We start from the raw sequence: 23042 nt of genomic DNA, 5'->3' as shown, positions 1-23042 counted from the left end.
TCAATGCTTGAAGCACAGCACTGTTTATGACTTCAAGCCTATCAACTCCCGAGATTAGGCTGGCAATACTAAAGTGCCTATAAGAACATCCAATAGTCAAAGGTACATGAAATACAAATGGTATAGAGAGAGATAGTCGACGCGTCCTAATTCCTATAATAACTACAACCTAAAACTTCTTAATTAACTGGGAATATTGAACCACCAGCTTTCATGTTCTGGGCAAGGAACTTAAACGTTAGCTTTTTTACATGGCACATATTGCACTTTTACTTTATTCTCAAACACTGTTTTTGCATTATTTGAGACTAAATAGATGTTATTTATGTATTATATTAAGTTAAAATAAGTGTTCATTGTTTATTCAGATAGTATTGTTGTAATTTTATCTATATATATCGTCTGATTAATCGGTATCCGCTTTTTTTGGTCCTCCAATAATTTATATTGGTATCGACGTTAAAATCTTAATTGGTCGACATCTAGTCCACATTCTCCTGTGTCTTGAAGCCTCCCAATCATTAGAAATTGGAGTCGATGAACTCTGTTCTGTGAATTAGACATTGAGGCTTCATAGATGAACACCGTGTATTTTGAGTTAGGTTGGTGCTGGCCTTAAAGATTTATCTAAGGGACACCTCACACTTGAGCAGAAGTGCTATCACTATGCTAATGCAATGTAGCCTATAGCCTACATATTCTATGCTAACCCTGCAAAACCACTAAAAACAAGTTGTTTTCAAGAAAGATAAAGCCTGTCCCTAAAACAGGAGTCGCATACACTAATATAGCCTAAGCATAGACTAAGTAAAATCTTAAATCATCTTAAGTATACGTTGTGTCAACAATGAGGTTTCCACATTATAATTGTCTATTTGTGGAATGGCATTTTCATTGGCAGTTAGATTTCTTATTGAACTGCTTTTCCTGAAATGATGCCTTTTTGATTGAAGTATGCCAGTATGTAATCTGTGGTCTATACTTTTATGCCACACAATTTAAAGGCTTAAAACTGTCTCCAACTGCAACACATGTTTTTACTACCACTCTTGAATTGAGGCTTCCAAGAGTTATTGGCTTGTCATGTAGATTGAGCCTACAACAGCTTCTTATAAGCTTGAGTGGTACTGACTGTATAGACTCACTTTACATGTTATATTAAATCATTTGCAGATATCAATACTACTACAATAACCACTCTAAACTGATCAGCTGCTAGGCTTTGCTATAAGCGTACTCTTAGCTTACTGCATATTGCGTGACCCAAGTTCTTTATAATCTCACGGAGCTGTCATGCTGTGCAAGTCATACAGGCCTAGGAGGCAAAATGCTAATCGAAATGTATGGGTTTTAACTGCAGTTAATTATAAAGTGGTGAGCTTTCCCTAGGGGAGCATTATTTGACTCTAATGCAGACTGTTTTCAGAGCAGGTCCTTATTGTTCTGTCAATTTAAGTAGACACAGCACAGATGCTATTTAATTCCTATGTTTGAGACATTGGAAGTTCACTGGTATGAGTGGGAAATTGGGAATCAAATAGGCCTACTCAGGGCTCTAAAGTGCGACCATTTTAATTGCATATGCGCCTAAATATTTGCGAGCGCCAGTGCGCCTAGAAAAATTAAGGATTCTAGCTTTATAACCTCATGTTTCATTGTGCTCCTAAATTTCTTTGTGTGAACCTTCAATTTAGGCGCACACGTGCTTCCTATAAAAAAGGTCAGTGTAGAGCGCTGCTACTGCTTGATGGAAGTAAGCAATTAAGTTGTTTCATGGAACTCTGCCACTGGTGTCATAAAGTTGTAAATACCTTCTCAAGTCTCCTGTCAGATTCAAACTACCCAGGTAACGAACATTGGTTTGATAGTAAAATATTGATTTCTAATACTCTATTTTAATCTTTTTTTTTGTAATTTTACAGCGCTGATCCATATTTTGCTTTGTGAAAGTAGGTAGACGTCTTGTGATAGCATTAGAATGGAATCTCAGACATTGATGAGGAGTTAGTTATGTCACCATAAGGTTTATTGAGTACCAGGTGACTTAAGGTGACATCAGAATTGTGGAAACTCCGGTGACTTGACTAAACATAGATTAGAGAAATGGAAGACTTTACATAGCGTTATTTGCCAGTATACTTCCGCTCTGGAAGGGAAATGGTGCAGAAGGCTGCAAAGGACGCCACCGGGCTAGATGACCAAACCTCAAGCAGGAAATGCTCACTCATGTAAAGGGTCTCATCCACCTGTATTGCCATATCATAGACTAGTGATCTTGCAAGCTGGCATGCTAGCTGTTCCGGTAAACTTCCAGTCATTGCGTTAATGCTAGTTAGCATTGGCTCCAGGGTGGGAAATTTAATGCCCAAATGTTATTAGCCACTCAAATATTTTATCAGCCACATTTCTTTAAAACGCATGTACATGTTTTGTAATGTTAAAACAACATATTAATGTGTTCTATACCTTTTCAAGCAGGCAAGGCCTCCATCTTTCTCTATTGTTTGAACCAGATATTGAATCTATGCTGTACCCTACCTCGCTTTCACCACTAGTGTTGAGATTCTCTCTTCGAGATGACACAAACACTCATATGCATGTTTTTTTTTAAATTACATTTTTTTTTAATTACAAGTGGGCTTTGGATAAAAAAATAAAAAATGCTCTGTGTGACCACCCGCCTATGTCTACAAGCCAGCCTAAATCTACCAGCATTTGACTGTTGTTAATTTCCCATGCTGATTGGCTCACAAAACTACCTCTACCTTCATACTGGATGCAGAAACATAAAATGTCAATCCATAATTTCCAGAATCTTGCTCTGACACCGCCTGGTATAGAGGTCCTGGATGGCAGGCAGATTGGCCCCAGTGAAGTACTAGGCAGTACACACTACCCTCTGTAGTTTCTTGCGGTGGGAGGCCAAACAGTTACCATACCATGGCAGTGACGCAACCAGTCAGAAAGCTCTTGATGGTGCAGCTTTGGAAACTTTTGAGGACCCATGCCAAATTTTTTTCAGTCTCCCGAGGGACCATGTTCGTTTATTGGTGACGTGGACACCAAGGAACTTAACTCTCACTCAACCTGCTCCACTACAGCCCCGTCGATGAGAATGGAGGTGTGCTCAGTCCTCCTTTTCCTGTAGTCCACAGTCATCTCCTTTCAATTTTAGGATGATAAATGTCCCATATTCAAAAGTCTGGAAGGCTGATTGATTGCAGGCTGAAAATATCAGATCCCTGAAGAAGTTATGACATGGCTGGATAAATCCACTGGGCAATTTGGCTCCACATTGATTTCCTTTCATTGTGATTGCTGTAATTTCAGTTTTTTTGGCTTTGTATTATTACTGTGTTCATATTGTTATCATAATGGATGTTATTACAGTCTTGCCCTGGGGTGCATAAGCCGTTTCCCATGGTTGTGTGGTCAGGAACCCAATGTACTGTAATTGTAACTTCCCACTGTTGATCGCTCCCCTTTTCTTAGTCAGCAGGTGTCTAGTTTTACTGAGAGTCATATTTTAAGCGCATCAAAACTGTTTTTTGGTTCTTATTGTGCGGTTTGACAGTCAGTTTTCTCATGTCTCCTAATTACAACTGTGCGGTGTGTGTGTCACGTGTCATTGAGAGAAGATGTATTTTCTCTTGTTGATCATTTTAAGTTGTTGATCATTGACTTGTTGATCATTTAAGATGGAATTAATCATATTCCTGTGCCTTTATGTATCAAGCGTCTTGGAGTAGTGTTGATCTAAGATTAGACCGGTCCCCCCTGTTCATGCAGTCTTATTCATTGTGATATCAAAGGCAAAACTAATCCTAAGTCAGCTCTCCTACTCTGAGACGCTTGATGCATACGGCCCCTAATGTCACTCCCTTTCCTTGTTCCTCTTGAAGTCCACTTATGATTGGGAGAATTAACATTTTTGAACAAAGCGTTGTCTCTCCAGCCCACAACCTCCAAACAACAGCACGCGTCATGGCCTAATCTCCATGTACTTGACTGTACTAAGTTATGAGCCAGGCTACCTCTTAAGGACCTGTCTTGCAAACAAGGTCGTTGATATGATTATGCCCTGGCTTCAGTGAAGCACTTTGATAGTGATTGCCAGGAAAACTAGGCTGCCTTTGACGGGACAGACAGTGTTTCTAACGGTGAGTCTAGAATGGCCCAACGTGAACAGCCACCCTATTTCCAATATAGTGCAGTGCACTACTTTTGACCAGAGCTCTATGGGTCTTAGTCAAAAGTAGTGCGCTATAAACAAAATAGGGTTCCATTTGGGTCGTACAGATTTCCTCTGCTATAGGTGTGTGAATGAAACGGCATCTCTCATTCAACAGACACACACACACACACATAGAGCCAATGTTTGACTCACGCAAGTTCTCTGTAAGCTGAAACCATTGACCACCTGGAATATCAAAGGGATTGAAAAGGCTAAAGCTTTCTGTTGATGTTTGCTTCAACAGGAATACATTAGGAAACCTTATTCAGAGTAGGTTATACAGCAAGCACCAGCACCTGATTTCTTCGCAATCAGTTTAACGTTGGCTGCCAGTTATCTTGAAATGGGTACAAAAGCTCAAATCAAAATTCATATTATGCAGTACAATGATCATACCAGACTTTGATGTTACACCTCTTGGTGCTGCACCACCACCAGCCCTGTCTGTCCTTGCTTCCTGTCTGCCTCTACTGTCCCCAAAGGCTCCTGACCTGCAGGAATGGGTTCTCCTGCAGGGGTAGGGCGAGTGGCTCCAGTCACGCGCCATCACTTATCACAGCCTCCTCTCCACAGTAGCAAGCCCTTATCTGGCTCTTATCAGACAGTGGTTGTGATGACCTTGGGGGTGGTGAGGAATTACAGTAGGACTGGAGTCCTCCCCGACAGGGACACAGTAACAGACACGTGACTAATCATGGTTAGGGGCCCTGTGCCTAAGTCTGAGCTTGTGCTGACAACCTCAGCCTTTAGGCAGGAATCAAAGATGAATTATCATCTTCCTAACCAAACAAGGAAGCCGTCATGACGTTTTGCGAGAGTAGTTTTATTGTGCTGTGTAAAAACAAGATGACTCATTGAGTTTAGCACTGACTTTGCTGACAGCATCTTTATTGAGGAAAAATGTACTTACTATGACTATGTGGTTGTCTCACCCAGCTATCTTCAGACGAATGCACTAACCCAAGTTGCTCTGGGTAAGAGCGTCTGCTAAATTACACTTTATTTTTTAAATTTTTTTATGTAAAGGTTTGTTTTAAGATGCCCTTACATATTTCTGTCTTTCCCAGGTTATGCTGCCCAAATGCTGTCTGAGTCCGAGTGAGAAAGAGAAGGGCTGAAGCCACACCGTTCCCTAAACCTGTTTAGCTATCCAGACAGCCACAGCACCAGCACCCATTCCACAGAGGAGAGGAGCCATGAGCAACCCCAATGAACCCAGCAATGTCACAGACACCTTGGCATCAGTCATCCACATCGTAAGTCCATTCATTCACACTGAGATACAAGTTCAGTAAGTCAGGTCATCCTAACAAACGTTTGCCACACAATGCAAACAAACACAGACATCAAGAGACCTGTGATTTGACAATCATCAGTAAGAAATTGCGTGTCAGCATACAGTGCCGGTCAAAAGTTTGGACACCTACTCTTTCAAGGGTTTTTATTTATTTTTACTTTTTTCTACATTATAGAATAATAGTGGACCTCAACAATATGAAATAACACATATGGAATCATGAGTAACCAATAAAGGGTTAAACAAATCAAAATGTGTTTGAGATTCTTCAAAGTAGCCACCCTTTGCGTTAATGACAGCTTTGCACACTCATGGCATTTGTCTAACACTTTTTTGGTTCCTACATGATTCCATATGTATTATTTCATCGTTTTGATGTGCTCACTATTATTCTGCAGTGTGTCCTAACTTTTGACTGGTACTGTACATTGATATGTTATTGCTCCTGACTTTATTTTAATGTGTTAGTTTATGCTAATTGAATATTCTCATAAAACTGCAGTGGTCCTCTGCCAGAAAGGATTTCATCTGATCTCTGATTGCCAAACGTTCTGTTTCTTTGTAAACGTGACACACATTCTCTCTATGCGAGAGTTCTGCTTCGTCAGCCTCTCCAGTTCACTGTGTTTTGGAATGGGAGTGTGTTTTTTGGATTGTGCCGTTCCTCTCAGAGCAGGGTATATACAAATCCATGCCCTCACTGGGATTGAATCCCCTGACTCCAGGCAGGTTTAGGGATATTTTTATTAATTCTGACTTCTGAATTGAAACATGAAACGTTTTTCAAACCATTTCCCTTGGACCCCATTGGAGAAGTGCCTGCTACCCTTATACGACCTTATAGGGTGGAGATTGGCTTGGGGAATCAAGTATGTCGAAGGTTACACAAGCCAAGCAATTTCCTTCCACTTTTCTTAAGCCAGCGTCTATTTAGAAATGACTGGCTGTACTAAGACCAAAATATCTTGTTGTATTTCCAGGCCTTTCCAGTGCCCAGTTTGTTATGTGGGGCAGAAGGGGCACTCCAACTAAACATATTGGCATCAGTACTGTGGTTTAGGCTCAGAGCAGAGGACAGCTGGCCTTATATGAAGGTCAATGGTTAAAACTAGATTCCTGCCCCCTGGGGCCCTCTCAAAATAACAATCTGAAGAAGATGAGTAAGTTGCTTTGGGTAGCGTTGAGAGAGGCCGTGAGGGTCATTCAGAAACAGAAAAAAAGGTTTTCTGGGCAATCAATGAGGAACAAATACACGTCCTCTTTATGGTTTCTTCAAATGATTAATTGCGATTGGATACAGAGTTTACAGCATTCATTTGTGACCCACACAAACATCCTCCCACGACCCTCTTAAGCATGCATGCATGCACACATACAGTAGACTCAAACACATGCACCACCACACACAGTGCAAGAGCGGTAGATACTAGAACGTCACTCACTGCTCTACCACTTCAGGAAATGCCTGCTTTCTCTGAGCTATGCATTTTTTCTTCCAGTGTTCAGTCAGCTGCTTCCTATCCCATGTTACACAATCATGTGGCTGTGGCACTAGACAACCCCCCCCCCCCCCCCCCCCCCCCAGGACTGGCCTACTGCCTCTTGGTAGGTGGACTCTCCAAGACATAAACAACTAAGAGTGAAAGGACGCTCATGTCCTGAATACCTCCCTGTGTTAGAATGTAGCGGTAGTTCTGTAGTTGAATTGTAATGTCCCTGCTACACGTGTCTGAGTTGTAGAGTGCAGAGGTGCAATGCAAAACATGTACATATAGTAAGTTGTAGGTACTCTAATGTGATATGGATGGGTATCCCAGTGGCGGTAATTGCTAATTATGGCTTACAGATTTATCTACCATATGTCTGGTTAGAGTGACAAGTCTGTTTTGTGACATTACACCGACCTTATATAACCTTGGCAAATCTGGGCTCTCCAAACATTTTCCTGTCCAAGGACAGATGGCTTGTTGATGGACGGCTTTGAGGGCTATGATTTTAATACAGTCTGCTGGTAATCAGGTTCAGCCCATTAGTCAGTTCAATCAGTACAATCTAACTCAGTTACAAAGCTGGCAGCCATGAAGCGTCTTTAATCTCTTACGGAGAATTCAGACGGTTGTCAGGTTATCAATACATACCCAAGCTGCTATCCAATTGATGTGTTTACAACTTCATGGCTGCAGATGTCGTTTTCTTTCTAGTACATTCGCACGAAGCTGATAGTTAAATTGACAAAAGACATGTAGGTTTGCTATATGACGGGAGATGAAGCTGTCATTCGTCATTTTCCTTGCTTCCTTGCTCTTCTGAGTTAATAATTCACCTTTCAAACGATGAGTGTACATGCTTGTATGCAAGGGGGAAGAGTGTGTGTTTTTAAGGACAGTTGAGATAATCCTATTTGGATTTTGGAAGGGTCGGTCAACGTTGTGAAACTGGGGTTGATGTCCTCTTCCTGCCGCTAGGTACTGCCCTTTTGTCATGTGACTGGAAGCAACCGAAAGAGACCTTAGACAGAGGTTGAAAATGTGATTACTGTGTGCGGTAGTTATTTTTTACTTATCAAGCAAAAAATACGGTCGCTAGAGATAATGCCGCGTGAGAAACGAGATTGGACTTTGATGGAGTTTCTTCACACAGCAGCAAAGGTGAGTTATGAGTTTGAACACAGGGTAACATACAACAACATAAAGAGTCACATGGGCATTGATCCCCTTTAGAAGTGCCTCTCCATGTGTGTGGACATGAAGAGACTTTTCCTGTTCTATGTCTGCATGCCACGTGCACTATATTGGATTTAAAGGCTGAACAAAAAATATAGTAGATAGGTCTACACCTGACTTGTAGTAAAAGTGAACACAATGGGGTTCGAAACTGAATGAATTTGTCCTTTTTTCCCTGACAACATTTGTTGTAATGTGTGAAACGTGAACTTTGCAAAGATTTCTTGCGACAACTAATAATAATAAAGATTTGTTGCACTGTCCAATTCCAAAGGCGTCTGCGACGGTCTTGTTATTTTGTCAACAGCCCATTGACTGTTTGCGTGAGTATGTGAACGGAGGACCACATTTCTTCTCATTTGTTGTCTTAATCAGTGATTGCTGATAGATACCCCTCGACTGTCAACAGATGGAGCGCGCGCTAGATATCTCAGCAGGGGAATGTGGTCAGTCAGTGTGTCTTGTAAAACTCCTGGCACTGGCAGCCATTAGCTATGTGTGAATAGTGTTGGACAGCTAGAAGTGGCAAGGTATGCGTCCTTAATGGCACCCTATGCTCTATGTAGTGCGCTACTGTGCAGGGAATAGGGTGCTGTTTGGGACGCAGCTGTGGTGTGAGAGGATTTATACAATCAGCATGTTGTGAGTAACACCTCCCCTAGAAGTGACCCCATTAGAGAATAACTTTAGAGGAAGGCGTCTGGCATGACAAATCGCCAGCCTCTTTTGTTTGTCCCTCGTAAAGGGATTAGAATTAAGAGTCCCCGCACCCCAACCCCCTTTCTCCTCTCTAAGTCACAGTATCCAATGTCACTGGCCATCATCACATAAGCTCATGCAAGGGATATCACATTAATAATAATAATAATATATTTATATAGCGCTCGTTATTACATGAAGAATCTCCAAAGACGCTTCATTTCTTTTTTTATATATATATATAAAGAATGAAGTTAATTGATACTTCATGGGCTGCATGGACAAAGATCTTCCACGGAGGCGGGTGCAAGTTCAGATGATATCCGACTCGCACTAGGACTAGCTCCACTATCACTTAATCAGTGTGGGAAAGAAAGCTTTAGCGTTGGTGTTCTACCCCTCAATAACGTCTGATGCATGGCCTCCTTCGATTTTGTCAAGCTTACTTCCTCGCGTTTCTCTGAACGTCAACAACTAAGAATCAAGGTCAGTGGTTGTAAATATTAGTTGGTGGACAATTTAATCAGACCTCAAAAGTGAAGGGAAGCAACTTTGAGGTACATTGGCCTGTTTACCTGGTGGTACCACTGGGGAGAAGGAGACAGTGGTCATATTTACACACAAGGCATTACCTTCAAAGACCTCTCCAACAGATGGGCATGAGATCTCCTCGTCTGGCCTGCTGCTGCAGGAATGCAGTGACTCAACAGAGTATTACATGATCACTTACTACTCTATATATGCCACTGTAAACCTGTCCTTCTGCCCTGAGTGTTGCTGACTGTGTGGGATTTCAGCCACCTCTTGGCTCCTCTAATCCTCTCTACAGCCTCGGTGTAAGTGACTAGCTGAGTACTCATTACACTCACTTTGCTTGTAACAAACCTAGTATACGTTACGCAGACAGTAGGGGTTATTGCATTACTGAGATTAATATTTCAGTTTGCCTAATCTATCTGGTTTACTGTATTGGGGAACTGTAATTAGATATTAGAAAGCTTCCTCTATCTCTTTTCACTTTCCACGTGGCAGATTTGATTTCTCTTCTTGTGTGTGATGATTATTTTGATAAACGTTTTGTCTACCTACCTGGTTCCTAAGAAGGTCCTGAGCAGGCTTCCCCAAACCATCAATACGACCAGGGTAAAGCTACAATATGACAACTAACGGCCTGTGAATGTTCATGGTACCTACAGAATCGTATTACCAACCTCCCTTCAGGGCATTGTGGCGATCACTCTGCGATCCAAGTGACCTCCACTTTGACCTTCAAAGTGTTCTACGAAGCCTCCACTTCACCCTGCCCCCCCGGCTAAGCTATGATAAGACAAAGGCAGAGCGCACTGGGTGTTCACATTTCCCCAGCTCATCTCCTATCTGAGCACTCGGTACCTTCAAATGCAATGACTCATGAGATACAGTTCTTGCTGGGTGCAGAGCCAGAGGCCAGTGCACTTTAATTTTACGCTTTTAAGTCTTCCAAAGCCACACAACCATTGCGTGCTATTGTCCTCTAACAATCTATTGCGGCCTGAACATGTCCAATGTTTAACCCCAGAACATTAGCACTTAGTTATTAGTTACACCACAACGCCTCCACCAAGTACCATTTCAGGACATTCAGGTGTTCTATCCAATCTAGTTGTGGACAAAATGTTATTGCAAGCTGTGGAAAAGCCCCGTTTGCTGATTCAATGACCTATATGGCACATGTACAATGCATGTTCTCTCCTCCCACAGTACAAGGCTGAGAGAATGTTTCTGTAAAAAGAAAAACATGAGTGAGAAAGTTAAGAGGGTCAAAGAAACCAAGACATGCTAACCTCTCCCCGTTGCTAACCTCCCCTGTTATTGGTATGTCTTGGAGGTATGATCTTTGACCTTCTGTAACTTTCATTATTCACGATTCATTCAGGATTATCCGTAAGCATGGTAGTATCCACCTTAATGTAGACGTGTTTAGAAATATATTATATTCTTATTTACAATAAAAATGATTCCAAAATGACATTATTTACCATTTAATTTCTATTGGGCACAATATAATTTGAAACACAACCAAAACAAACTGCAAATGCATCCAACAAGTTTGTAGCATCTAGGGCTGTTACGGTGACCGTATTACTGCCACGCCTGCAGTCACGAGTCATGACCTCAGTTAAATTCCACGTGACTGTTGATTCACGATAATTAGGCTACTCCAAAACTGCACATTTAAGTCACTAATGTCACTCTAATGGTCCTTCTAATCACTCTGATATCAATGTAAATGTCATCGCAAATCAAACATTTCATGATTTAATTTAATAATCTGCAGAGGTAACAATAGCCGAAATCAACATTTTAGAAAAATCTGGCCTTGAAAAAAGTTGCCTTGATTTTTTTAATTAAAAAAATAAATATTTAACCGTTATTTAACTAGGCAAGTCAGTTAAGAACAAATTCTTATTTACAATGGCGGCCTACGGGTAACATGGGTTAATTGCCTTGTTCAGGGGCAGAATGACAGATTTTTACCTTGTCAGCTTGGTGATTCAATCCTAGAAACCTTTCGGTTACTGGCCCAACACTCTAACCACTAGGCTACCTGAACCATGTCTTCCCATATGGACAGAAAAGAGCAGAAGATCTGAGCGGTCCTATCAGATCCAGTTTGTCAAAAACAGGTAAAAACTGTTTCTAAAACATGGTCATGGATATTGTTTTAAAGCCAAACACAACGGCAGCCATTTGGAATCATTTTGGATTCAAGTCAAATGTGAGAGATCAGCTAATAAATCTGGATGAAGACATTTTCCGAAAATGCGAGAGGAATTGCGATCTTCTTAGAGAACAAATGGGACCTGAAAGCAACCCCCGGTACCCTTGATAGTGCGTGCCGGCACCGAGATGACCTGCTCTGCCATATGGAAGAGAAGGAACCAGACACATCTGCTGACCCCCTGTCATCGTGGTGGGATAACCACTCTCGTTTTCTTTTATTGGCTCTGCTTGCCAAAAAGTATATGTGCATTTGTGCTACCAGCACTGCGTCAGAGAGGGTGTTCAGCACAGCAGGGAACATAGTTACCGCTCTGCGGTCTTCACCGACAAAGTAAACATGCTGGCGTTTCTTAAAATCGGAACCTTATAGCCTAACTTTGGCGAGTGCTATAGCCTATGGTAGTGGACTGCAAAATGTTTGCAAAAAACATACCTTATTTACATTAGTATTCAGACCCTTTGCTATGAGACTCGAAATTGAGCTCCGGTGCATCCTGTTCATTGATCATCCTTGATGTTTCTACAACTTGATTGGAGTCCACCTGTTGTAAATTCAATTGATTGGACATGATTTGGAAAGGCAAACACCTGTCTATATAAGGTACCACAGTTAACAGTGCGTGTCAGAGCAAAATCCAAGGAATATTCTGTAGAGCTCAGAGACAGGTTTGTGTTGAGGCACAGATCTGGGGAAGGGTACCAAAACATTTCGGTAGCATTGAAGGTCCCCAGGAACACAGTGGCCTCCATCATTCTTAAATGGAAGAAGTTTGGAACCACCAAGACTCTTCCTAGAGCTGGCTGCTCGGGCCAAACTGAGCAATTGGTGGAGAAGGGCCTTGGTCAGGGAGGTGACCAAGAACCCGATGGTCACTGACAGAGCTCCAGTGTTCCTCTGTGGAGATGGGAGAACCTTCCAGACAACCATCTCTGCAGCACTCCACCAATTAGGCCTTTATGGTAGAGTGGCCAGACAGAAGCCACTACTGAGTAAATGGCACATGACAGCCCACTTGGAGTTTGCCAAAAGGCACCTAAAGACTCCGTCTAATGAAATCAAGATTGAACTCTTTGGCCTGAATGCCAAGTGCCACGTGTGGAGGAAACCTGGCACCATCCCTACGGTGAAGAATGGTGGTGGCAGCATCATGCTGTGGGGATGTTTTTAGGGTTGCAATATTCCAGTTACTTTCCCAAAATGTCCAGGTTTTCCAGAAATCCCGGTTGGAAGATTCCTGGATTACCCGATTATTCCCTTCTGATTCCAGGAGTTTTCCAACCATGATTTCTCGAAAACCTGGGAATTTTGGGAAAGTTAGCGGAATTTTGCAACCCTAGATGTTTTTCAGTGGCAGGGACTGGGAGACTAGTTAGGATCCAGGAAAAGATGAACGGAGCAAAGTACAGAGATCCTTGATGAAAACCTGCTCCAGAGCGCTCAGGACCTCAGACTGGGCGAATATTTACCTTCCAACAGGACAACGACCCTAAGCACACAGCCAAGAAAACGCAGAAGTGGCTTCGGGACAAGTCTCTGAATGTCTTTGAGTGGCCCAGTTAGAGCCCGGACTTGAACCCGATCTAACATCTCTGGAGAGACCTGAAAATAGCTGTGCAGCAACGTGAGCTTGAGAGGATCTGCAGAAAAGAATGGGAGAAACTCCCAAAATGCAGGTGTGCCAAGCTTGTAGCGTCATACCCAAGAAGACTCAATGCTGTAATCGCTGCCAAAGGTGCTTCAACGTACTGAGTAAAGGGTCTGAATACTTATGTAAATTAGCAAACATTTCTGAACCTGTTTTTGCTTTGTCATTATGGGGTATTGTGTGTAGATTGATGAGATGGGGGGGCAAAACTATGTAAACAATTTTAGAATAGGGCTGTAACGTAACAAAGTGGAAAAAGTCAATGGGTCTGAATCCTTTCCGAAAGGCACTGTATGTTTTGATTTAATAACACATTCTAAGGTTTGTATTATTCACAACTAAAGTTTCCAAATGACTATAAATCAAGCGTTTAGCACTTCTTTCAAATGATCACTTTTTAAACTGAACGCAGAATAATGGCTCCGTGTTCGCACTAGCTCATCAGTCATTTGAGAAAAATATCCTTTCAATTTTATTCAGCGATCTTCAATTATATTGTTAGTATAAAATAATAGCACTGGAATTATAAGCGTACCTTGTCTGTTAAATTACTAGCCTGCTGCCATTGGTATGGCGCATAGCCAGATCAGTAACATACATAGGCTGACTCAGATTGTTATTCTGTTCTGTTGAAATACATTTTCTTCATTGTTTTTTCACATTTATTTTTATTTAACTAGGCAAGTCGATTAAGAACAAATTCTTATTTTCAATGACGGCCTAGGAACAGTGGGTTAACTGCCTTGTTCAGGGGCAGAACGACAGATTTTTACCGTGTCAGTTCGGGGATTCGATCTTGCAACCTTCCGGTTACTAGTCCAACGCTCTAACCACTAGGCTACCTGCTGCTTTTTATAGGAAAGACCTGCCTAAAATAATGGTTTCATTAAATACATTTTTTAGATTTTAAAAATGTAGATGTTTCAAAGGTACGCATCAGCAGCTTGCATGTGTGGAACCCCTTTGTTAATTAACGGTCAATTACCATGAGACCAGCAGTTATTTAGTCAAGGACCATATCACCTCCACCCTACCTGACACCCTAGACCCACTCCAATTTGCTTACCACCCCAATAGGTCCACAGACGACACAATCGCAATCACACTGCACACTGCCCTAACCCATCTGGACAAGAGGAATACCTATGTAAGAATGCTGTTCATCGACTACAGCTCAGCATTTAACACCATAGTACCCTCCAAACTCTGGGTCTCGACCCCGCCCTGTGCAACTGGGTCCTGGACTTCCTGATGGGCTGCCCCCAGATGGTGAGGGTAGGTAACATCTCCACCCCGCTGATCCTCAACACTGGGGCCCCACAAGGGTGCGTTCTCAGCCCTCTCCTGTACTCTGTTCACCCATGACTGCGTGGCCATGCACACCTCCAACTCAATCATCAAGTTTGCAGACGACACTACAGTGGTAGGCTTGATTACCAACAACAGTGAGACGGCCTACAGGGAGGAGGTGAGGGCCCTCGGAGTGTGGTGTCAGAAATAACCTCACACTCAATGTCAACAAAACAAAGGAGATGATTGTGGACTTCAGGAAACAGCAGAGAGAGCAGCCCCCTATCCACATTGACGGAACAGTAGTGGAGAAGGTGGGAAGTTTTAAGTTCCTCGGCGTACACATCACGGACAAACTGAAATGGTCACCCACACAGACAGCGTGGTGAAGAAGGCGCAGCAGCGCCTCTTCAACCTCAGGAGGCTGATGAAATTCGGCTTGTCACCAAAAACACTCTCAAACTTTTACAGATGCACAATCGAGAGCATCCTCTCGGGCTGTATCACCGCCTGGTACGGCAACTGCTCCGCCCACAACCGTAAGGCTCTCCAGAGGGTAGGTGAGGTCTGCACAACGCATCACCGGGGGCAAACTACCTGCCCTCCAGGACACCTACAGCACCCGATGTCACAGGAAAGCCAGAAAAATCAAGGACAACAACCACCTGAGCTACTGCCTGTTCACCTCGCTATCCCCCAGAAGGTGAGGTCAGTACAGGTGCATCAAAGCGGGGACCGAGAGACTGAAAAACAGCTTCTATCTCAAGGCCATCAGACTGTTATACAGCCATCCCTAACATTGAGTGGTTGCTGCCAACATACTGACTCATCTCTAGCCACTTTAATAATGAAAAAAATGATGTAATAAATGTATCACTAGCCACAATGCCACTTTATATAATGTTTACATACCCTACATTACTCATCTCATATGTATATACTGTACTCTATACCATCTACTGCATCTTGCCTATGCCGTTCGGCCATCGCTCATTCATATATACATATTCTTTCCATTACGCTTGTGTGTAAGGTAGTTGTTGTGAAATTGTTAGGTTAGATTACTTGTTAGATATTACTGCATGGTCGGAACTAGAAGCACAAGCATTTCGCTACACTCGCATTAACATCTGCTAACCATGTGTATGTGACAAATCAATTTTATTTTATTTGCATGACCGCCACAGCCCTAGTAGCATCACAAGCTTGATGTAGTCATTACATGCCATAAATGTGGGACCAAATACTAAACTTTTGACTATTTATAAGAATATTTAGGGGTGTCAATCATTTTGGCCCCCTCCCTTTTTAAGAAAAACATGTATTGTTAGACAAAATCTCTTTCTCTGAGCAATTGTATTATACTGAACAAAAATATAAGCGCGAAATGCAACAATTTCAAAGATTTTACAGAGTTAAAGTTCATATAAGGAAATCAATTTGTAAGTCGCTCTGGATAAGAGCGTCTGCTAAATGACATAAATGTAAATGAAATCGGTCAATTGAAATAACTTCATTAGGCCCTAATCTATGGATTTCACATGACTGGGAATACAGATATGCAATGGCCCTCACAATGGGCCTCAGAATCTCGTCACAGTATCTCGGTACATTCAAATTGCCATCGATAAAATGGACATTCCTGCAGTCAGCCTGCCAATTGCACATTACCTCAAAACTTGAGACATCTGTGGCATTGTGTTGTGTAACAAAACTGCACATTTTAGTTGCCTTTTATTCTCCCCAGCACAAGGTGCACCTGTGTAATGATCATGCTGTTTAATCAGCTTCTTGAAATGCCACACCTGTCTTATGGATAGATTCTCTTGGCAAAGAAGAAATGCTCACTAACAGGGATATAAATACATTTGTGCACTAAATTTGAGATCATCTTTTTGTGCGTATGGAACATTTCTGGTATCTTTTATTTCAGCACATGAAAAATGGGACCAACATATTACAGTTCGTGTATAATTTTTGTTCAGTGTAGTATAAGGTAATATAATTTCCCCTTTTTTTTGCATGCAATGTAGCTCAGTATTTGAGGTATTTATTTTTTACAGTCATCATTGCTTGTCTTTATCACAGGTGTCAGTAATTTCAGACCCCACTGTGTGTATATACACAGTATAGTGTATATACCCTGAGTGTACAAAACATGAACACCTGCTCTTTCCATGACATAGCATTCACCTGGTCAGTCTGTCCCTTATTGATGTCACTTGTTAAATCCACTTCAATCAGTGTAGATGAAGGGGGGGAGACAGGTTAAAAAATGATTTTTAAGCCTTGTCACAATTGAGACATGGATTGTGTGTGTGCAATTGAGGGTGAATGGGCAAGGCAAAGAGATTTAAGTGCCTTTGAACGGGGTATGGTAGTCGGTGCCAGGTGCACAAGTTTGTTAAGAACTGCAACGCTGCTGGGTTTTTCACACTCAACAGTTTCCCATGTGTTTCAAGAATGATCCACCACCCAAAGGACATCAAGCCCCATCCCACTCCAAGGCCTCTGACAGAGATTTAGGGTCTAATGTACCTTGGTCAATATTGACACGTACCAAAGTTAAAATGAGGGAGGTGAATGCAAGGTATTGTTTGAGGACCATTCATACACAGCTTGCCCTTTCAGGTGCGGTTGGTTTGTCCTCGGCGCGAGAATAAATGCGGAGTCTTGTTTATTCTAACACGGCACAATCATAAGAGAGAGGTTAGTGCCAGGCTGGGAGATACGGGTCCGATTTTAGTGCACCACGTGGTCACAGGGAGAGGGCTCTCCGCTCGTTCTTGTGTTTTTTTATATAGGGTGTTGCGATTCAGAGCCCCACAGTATCGCCGTAGACGAAGGCATTGCCACTTGCCTCGAACACCACTCCTGACTCCCAACACTCATACCACAAGTCATCCCATTGAAACATGAGTCTGGTAAGTCCCTTAAATCACTGATGGAAGAGAAGGAGAGCATATTTTTTGTCTTTCTATTGCTGTTTGTTTTTGCTGTAAGGGTTTGTTATTGCACATGTTTTTGGTTGTGGGAAATAGTTTCACCTCGCTGGCAATCCCTTACACATCCTCTCTAGCTGTAGAGATTGACTGTGAACCGCTGTGCACAGTAATAGGCTAAAAGCTGTCTTTACTACACCTGGAGTTCCTAGTGAGTGGGGATGTTTTTCAGGTAGACTTGGCTATCATTTTCTAACTGAACTTTCATGTTTTATTGAAAAAATAGTATTTGGTTAAGATTGGCAGCACTACTTTTGGATGAAGTGCCCATCAACTGGCATTCATGTGTTGATAGTCTGTAGTCCTTTTCAATACAATCAAAACTTTCATGATTTCGATTGTAGCTTACAGGTCCAAAGACTGGAGACTGTCACAGAAAGCAACTCTCCAATGTTTTTTAATGGAGCTCGCTGGGGTGAGGCCCATGCAGCCTACCTGAGCAGCTTCGTGTGGAACTGTCTTGACTCTCGACCTTTTGAAGGTTGAACAGAAGTTTCACGTTTTGATTATTTGTGGCTAGGGGTGTGGCGTTGGCGGAATTTTTGCGAGCTGCTGATTGTCAAGCAAATAACTGTCGGCCTCACAGTAATTGACCATTTAATTAACATAAAGGGGTTCCACACATGGAAGCTGCTGATGAGTGTCTTTGAAACGTCTAAAGTGTATTATAAATAGGTTGGTTTGTAGTCTGAATGCTGATTGGCTGACAGCTGTGGTATACCACAGGTATGACAAAACATTTTATTTTTACTACTCTATTTACGTTGGTAACCAGTTTATAATAGCAATAAGGCACCTTGGGGGTTTGTGATTTATGGCCAGTATACCACAGCTAAGTGCTGTATCCAGGCACGCCGCGTTGCATCGTGCATAAAAATAGCCCTTAGCCGTGGTATATTGGCCATATACCACACCTCCCCGGGCCTTATTGCTCAAATGCATCCATTTAATTGCCTGTACACCATTACAATAAATCCGTTATTTATTTTAGGCAGTGGGCACATGGAGCGGTTATTCTGTGTTCAGCTAAAGTGATCATTTGAAACAGGTTATATGCATGAGTTTGAGTTATTTGGAAACTTGTATTGTGAATGATACAAACCTTAATGTCTTATGAAATGAAAACGTATATGGGCTACATGATTTCACTATTGATAATGTAAAAATATTTATAAATGGGGAAAAGAGGCATACACCATTTCTTGTCGCAGTGTAATTGCCTATTATGTGTGAAATTAGTTTCGATTTAAAATGTCCAATATCAGCTGGGCAGGCTAAACACCACCTAATGATTAAGCAATAAATATAGTAGGCCTAGCCTATAAAAAGCTGATGGGATCCTCTTCTTAATAGAGGCCATCACTCTGTTTTCTCACACAATTGCATAGCCTATAGAAATATTGCGCAACATTAGGTCATTGGCTCTCGTGAAGTGTTTGATTAGATTTTCGATTACATTTGCATTGATGCCAGGGTGATTAGAGGGACAATAGAGTGCTGAGTACCAGGCAGTTAGCAAGTTTGGTAGGCTACTAATGACCATCAGCAGCAGCAGAGCTTGGAAGCCTAATTAACGTGACTAAACAGTGACGTGGAATTTGACTGCCTTCATGACTCGTGACCGCCAGTGTGGCGGTAATACGGTTACCGCAACAGCCCTATTTGTGGCACATATAGACGCATGTAGACGCTGTCAGAGATTCGTCTGCAAGGTTCTGTGTTTTACGCCTGTGTGTGGTATGTGTGTATTTGTAGGTCACACCGTAACTCCATGACATGGTAGCCAGTGCTGTGAAGATAGTTTCGTGCTTTATGAATATTTTTGTTCTTACCGTTGTTCCATTTTCCAAATTTCTTCCCTATATTTTACACATGCAGCCCCATTGCTAAATAAAATATGTAACATTTTAAGGTAGAAAATCGCAATGATTAAGCTAACTGTTACTTCATACACGTAGTGCAGATTTCTTTCTTTATTGGTGTTATTTGGTGTAAGATGGACGAGTAGGGAAAAAGCCCGTTGTCCACCAGTTCTACAGGCTGATGGGGAGTGTGAGGTGGAATAATCAGATCTCATCAACCAATGTTTTTTTTTTCCCTTGGTCCCCCTCGAGTGCAGGGGAGAATTTAATCTACCGATGACATGTTAAATGGCCTGAGAAAGGGTTTGGAGGGGCGTTAAATGAGGCATGGTGCCGTGACTGTTTGGCCAGTGTCACAGGAGGGGAGCGTGCTCAGTGAGGAGCCGCACGATCAGTACTGTAGCCACAGCAAAATCTGCTTTGCCTTAGCGCTGGACAGAGGAGACGAGGAGAGGATCCCCCACTTTGTTGGGATCAAGTTCACCTGTGGCTCCACCTTTGCAACCATCCTTATCACCACGCCTCCGGCAGAGGTGGTCTGCAGACAGATCTAGCACCCTGCTGCAGGGGAAAATATCACTTACCTCCAGGGTTTCTCTGCCCTCTCCTCAGGGACCACCAGGCATTTCACATATTTGTTATAGCCCTGAACTGGCACACATGATTTAATTATTATACTGAACCAAAATATAAACGCAACATGTAAAGTGTTGGTCCCATGTTTCATGTGTTGAAATAAAGCATCCTAAAATTTTTCCATATGCACAAAAAGCTTATTTCTCTCAAATGTTGTGTACAAATTTGTTTACATCCCTGTTAGTGAGCATTTCTCCTTTGCCAAGATAATCCATCCACCTGATGTGTGACATGTCAAGAAGCTGATGTAAACAGCATGATCATTACACAGGTGCACCTTGTGCTGGGGACAATAAAAGGTCACTCTAAAATATGGTTTTTGTCACACAACACAATGCCACAGATGTCTCAAGTTTTCAAGGAGCTTTCAGTTGGCATGCTGACTGCAGGAATGTCCACCAGAGCTGTTGCCAGAGAATCTCTACCCTAAGCCGCCTCCAACGTCGTTTTAGAGGAATTATCAGTACGTCTAGCCGACCTCACAACCGCAGAACATATGTAATCACGCCAGCCCAGGACCTCCACATCCGGCTTCTTCTCCTGAGGGATGGTCTGAGACCAGCCACCCAGACAGCTGATGAAACTGGGTTTGCACAACCAAATAACTTCTGCAGAAACCGTCTCAGGGAAGCTCATCTGCATGCTTCTCGTCCTCACTAGGGTCTTGATCTGACTACAGTTTGCCGTTGTAACCGACATCAGTGGGCAAATGCTCACCTTTCGATGGCCACTACTGGCACACTGGAGAAGTGTGCTCTTCGCAGATGAATCACGGTTTCAACTGTACCGGGCAGATGGCAGACTGAGTGTATGGCGTTGTGTGGGTGAGCGGTTTGCTGATGTCAATGTTGTGAACCGAGTGCACCATGGTGTCGGGCAGGCATAAGCTACGGTAAACAAACACAATTGCATTTTATCGATGGCAATTTTGAATGCACAGAGATGCCCAGACAAGATCCTGAGGCCCATTGTCATGCCGTTCATCTGCCGCCATCACCTCATGTTTCAGCATGATAATGCACAGCCCCATGTCGCAAGGATCTGTACACAATCCCAGTTCTTCCATGGCCTGCATACCGATTTGAGCATGTTTGGATGCTCTGGAGCGACGTGTACAACAGCGTGTTCCAGTCCCCGCCATTATCCAGCAACTTCACACAGCCATTGAAGAGGAGTGGGACAACATTCCACAGGCCACAATCAACAGCCTGATAAACTCTATGCGAAGGAGATGTGGCACGCTGCATGAGGCAAGTGGTCACACCAGATGCTAACTGGTGTTCTGATCTACGCCCCTACTTTTTTTTGTGACCAACAAATGCATATCTTGTGAAATCCATAGATTAGGGCCTAATGAATTTTATTTCAATTGAATGGTTTCCTTATATGAATCCTTGACATTTTTAGCATGTTGCGTTTAAAAAATATAGATTTTTGTTCAGTGTAGTTGATCATTCGAGTCAGGACTTAACTCCCCGGGATGTCCCCGGGATCACTCCACCATCCACGACCATCTAAAGCACTACCCTGTCCAAGTCATTGATCAGAGCTTGTAGTGTAATCACTGTTTTAATTTGAGGCTGTTGTAGTGTTCAGAGACCAAGCGCTTGTCCTTTCAGTGGATTTTTTTCTGTGGGATGACTAGCACTTCCTTCATTGTCAGTTGGGTTCGAGCTGCATGGCTTTGACATGGGGAATAGGGATGAATGAAGTCGGCGAACAACCTCACAGAGCAAATCTGAATAAATGGATCGCCGACAATGGCCCAGTCCAGGAAAAAGGACCTTGGCACTCCATGTTGATCTGAAAGAATTCGATAAGTATTAGCAATATAGTTGTAGCTTTAACTTAACCTTTAGAGGACTTTATTACATTTTCGCCATACTGATTTACGTCTATCCAAACCGTTCAAATTTACTGTGGGTTTAGGGGTTGTTTCTGAATGGGGCCTACAACATCATGGTTCTTTCTCAATTAGTCTTCCCTTGATTCCTTGCGTCCTTCTCAAAACCCATTGGAGAACAAGGTTCGAGGGGAGGGATCTTGGACCTTCTCCTCCAATACAATTAAAAGGAGTCGAGGAATCACAGAAAGATTAATTGAGATGAAGCCAATGCCTTTCCCTGTTTTCCCTGACTGATCTGAATTGACCCTGTCCTGCCTCTCTTCCTCTCTCAGCCGGAGGCGCCGTCAGCCTCGTCCATGCGAGGAGCAGTTGAGGAGGATGAAGGGGACCTGAACAAATCCCTGGGGGTCCAGCGCTTTCAGCAGATCCTCAGCTCCGCCCCCAGGGTCCCCGACGAGCAGCACCGCACCTACAACGAGGAGGACTTTGAATGTAAGCAGACACACACAATTATTCACACAACTTGCACACATACGTAGGTGGCTTACATACTTTTGCAGAAATTGTGGAGCGGAGTACCTTCATTTTTGTGAATCGTAAATATAAACCGTTGATTTACTAATAAAATAAGTCCCTCTCTGAAGACCGCACAAAATGTTTGATCTGCTAACCATTTTCCTCCTGCAGACCACCGTCACTCCTCGCACCACATCCACCACCCCCTGTCCAAGCTGCCCTCCGATGGGAGGAGGAAGAAGAGCGGCAAGAAGAAAAAGAAGGAAAGGGAGCGCAAGGACAGTTCTGGCCCAACAAGCAACACCGCCATTGAGGAAGGAGAAGATGAGGAAGAGGATGAGGAAGAGGGTGGAGAGAGCCTCATCCATCTCTCTGAGACAGATTGTGACACCGTCAAAGAAGACGTACATGTAATGACACATCTTTCATGTTTTCAAATGCGCTTTAACAGTCACTTCAGTTGTCTGTCAGTTGTTGTTTTTTTTAAAACATGAACCAAAGGTGGCTTAGCGTAAGGCAGGGTTCCCC

At 42.7% G+C, this 23042-nt stretch overlaps 1 protein-coding gene across 5 annotated transcripts in view; it reads left to right on the top strand.

Moving 5' to 3' along the window:
* The window catches only part of LOC115195749 (anion exchange protein 2), a 46672-nt gene that overhangs the window by 6004 nt on the left and 17626 nt on the right, over positions 1-23042 (top strand). For 3 of the 5 annotated variants that reach the window (XM_029755952.1, XM_029755953.1, XM_029755951.1), the window contains 3 exons: positions 5302-5490; positions 22331-22490; positions 22686-22924. In XM_029755952.1, the coding sequence (XP_029611812.1) occupies positions 5431-5490; positions 22331-22490; positions 22686-22924 (459 nt within the window). In that variant the 5' untranslated portion in view covers positions 5302-5430. Of the gene's footprint in view, positions 1-4820; positions 5209-5301; positions 5491-7892; positions 8180-22330; positions 22491-22685; positions 22925-23042 lie in introns of those variants that run through there. The other 2 variants (XM_029755954.1, XM_029755955.1) reach the window with 2 other exon arrangements.

The sequence above is a fragment of the Salmo trutta genome, chromosome 6, assembly GCF_901001165.1.
Source record: "Salmo trutta chromosome 6, fSalTru1.1, whole genome shotgun sequence".
NCBI lineage: Eukaryota > Metazoa > Chordata > Actinopteri > Salmoniformes > Salmonidae > Salmo > Salmo trutta.
This window is presented reverse-complemented; position numbering and strand designations above follow the sequence as displayed.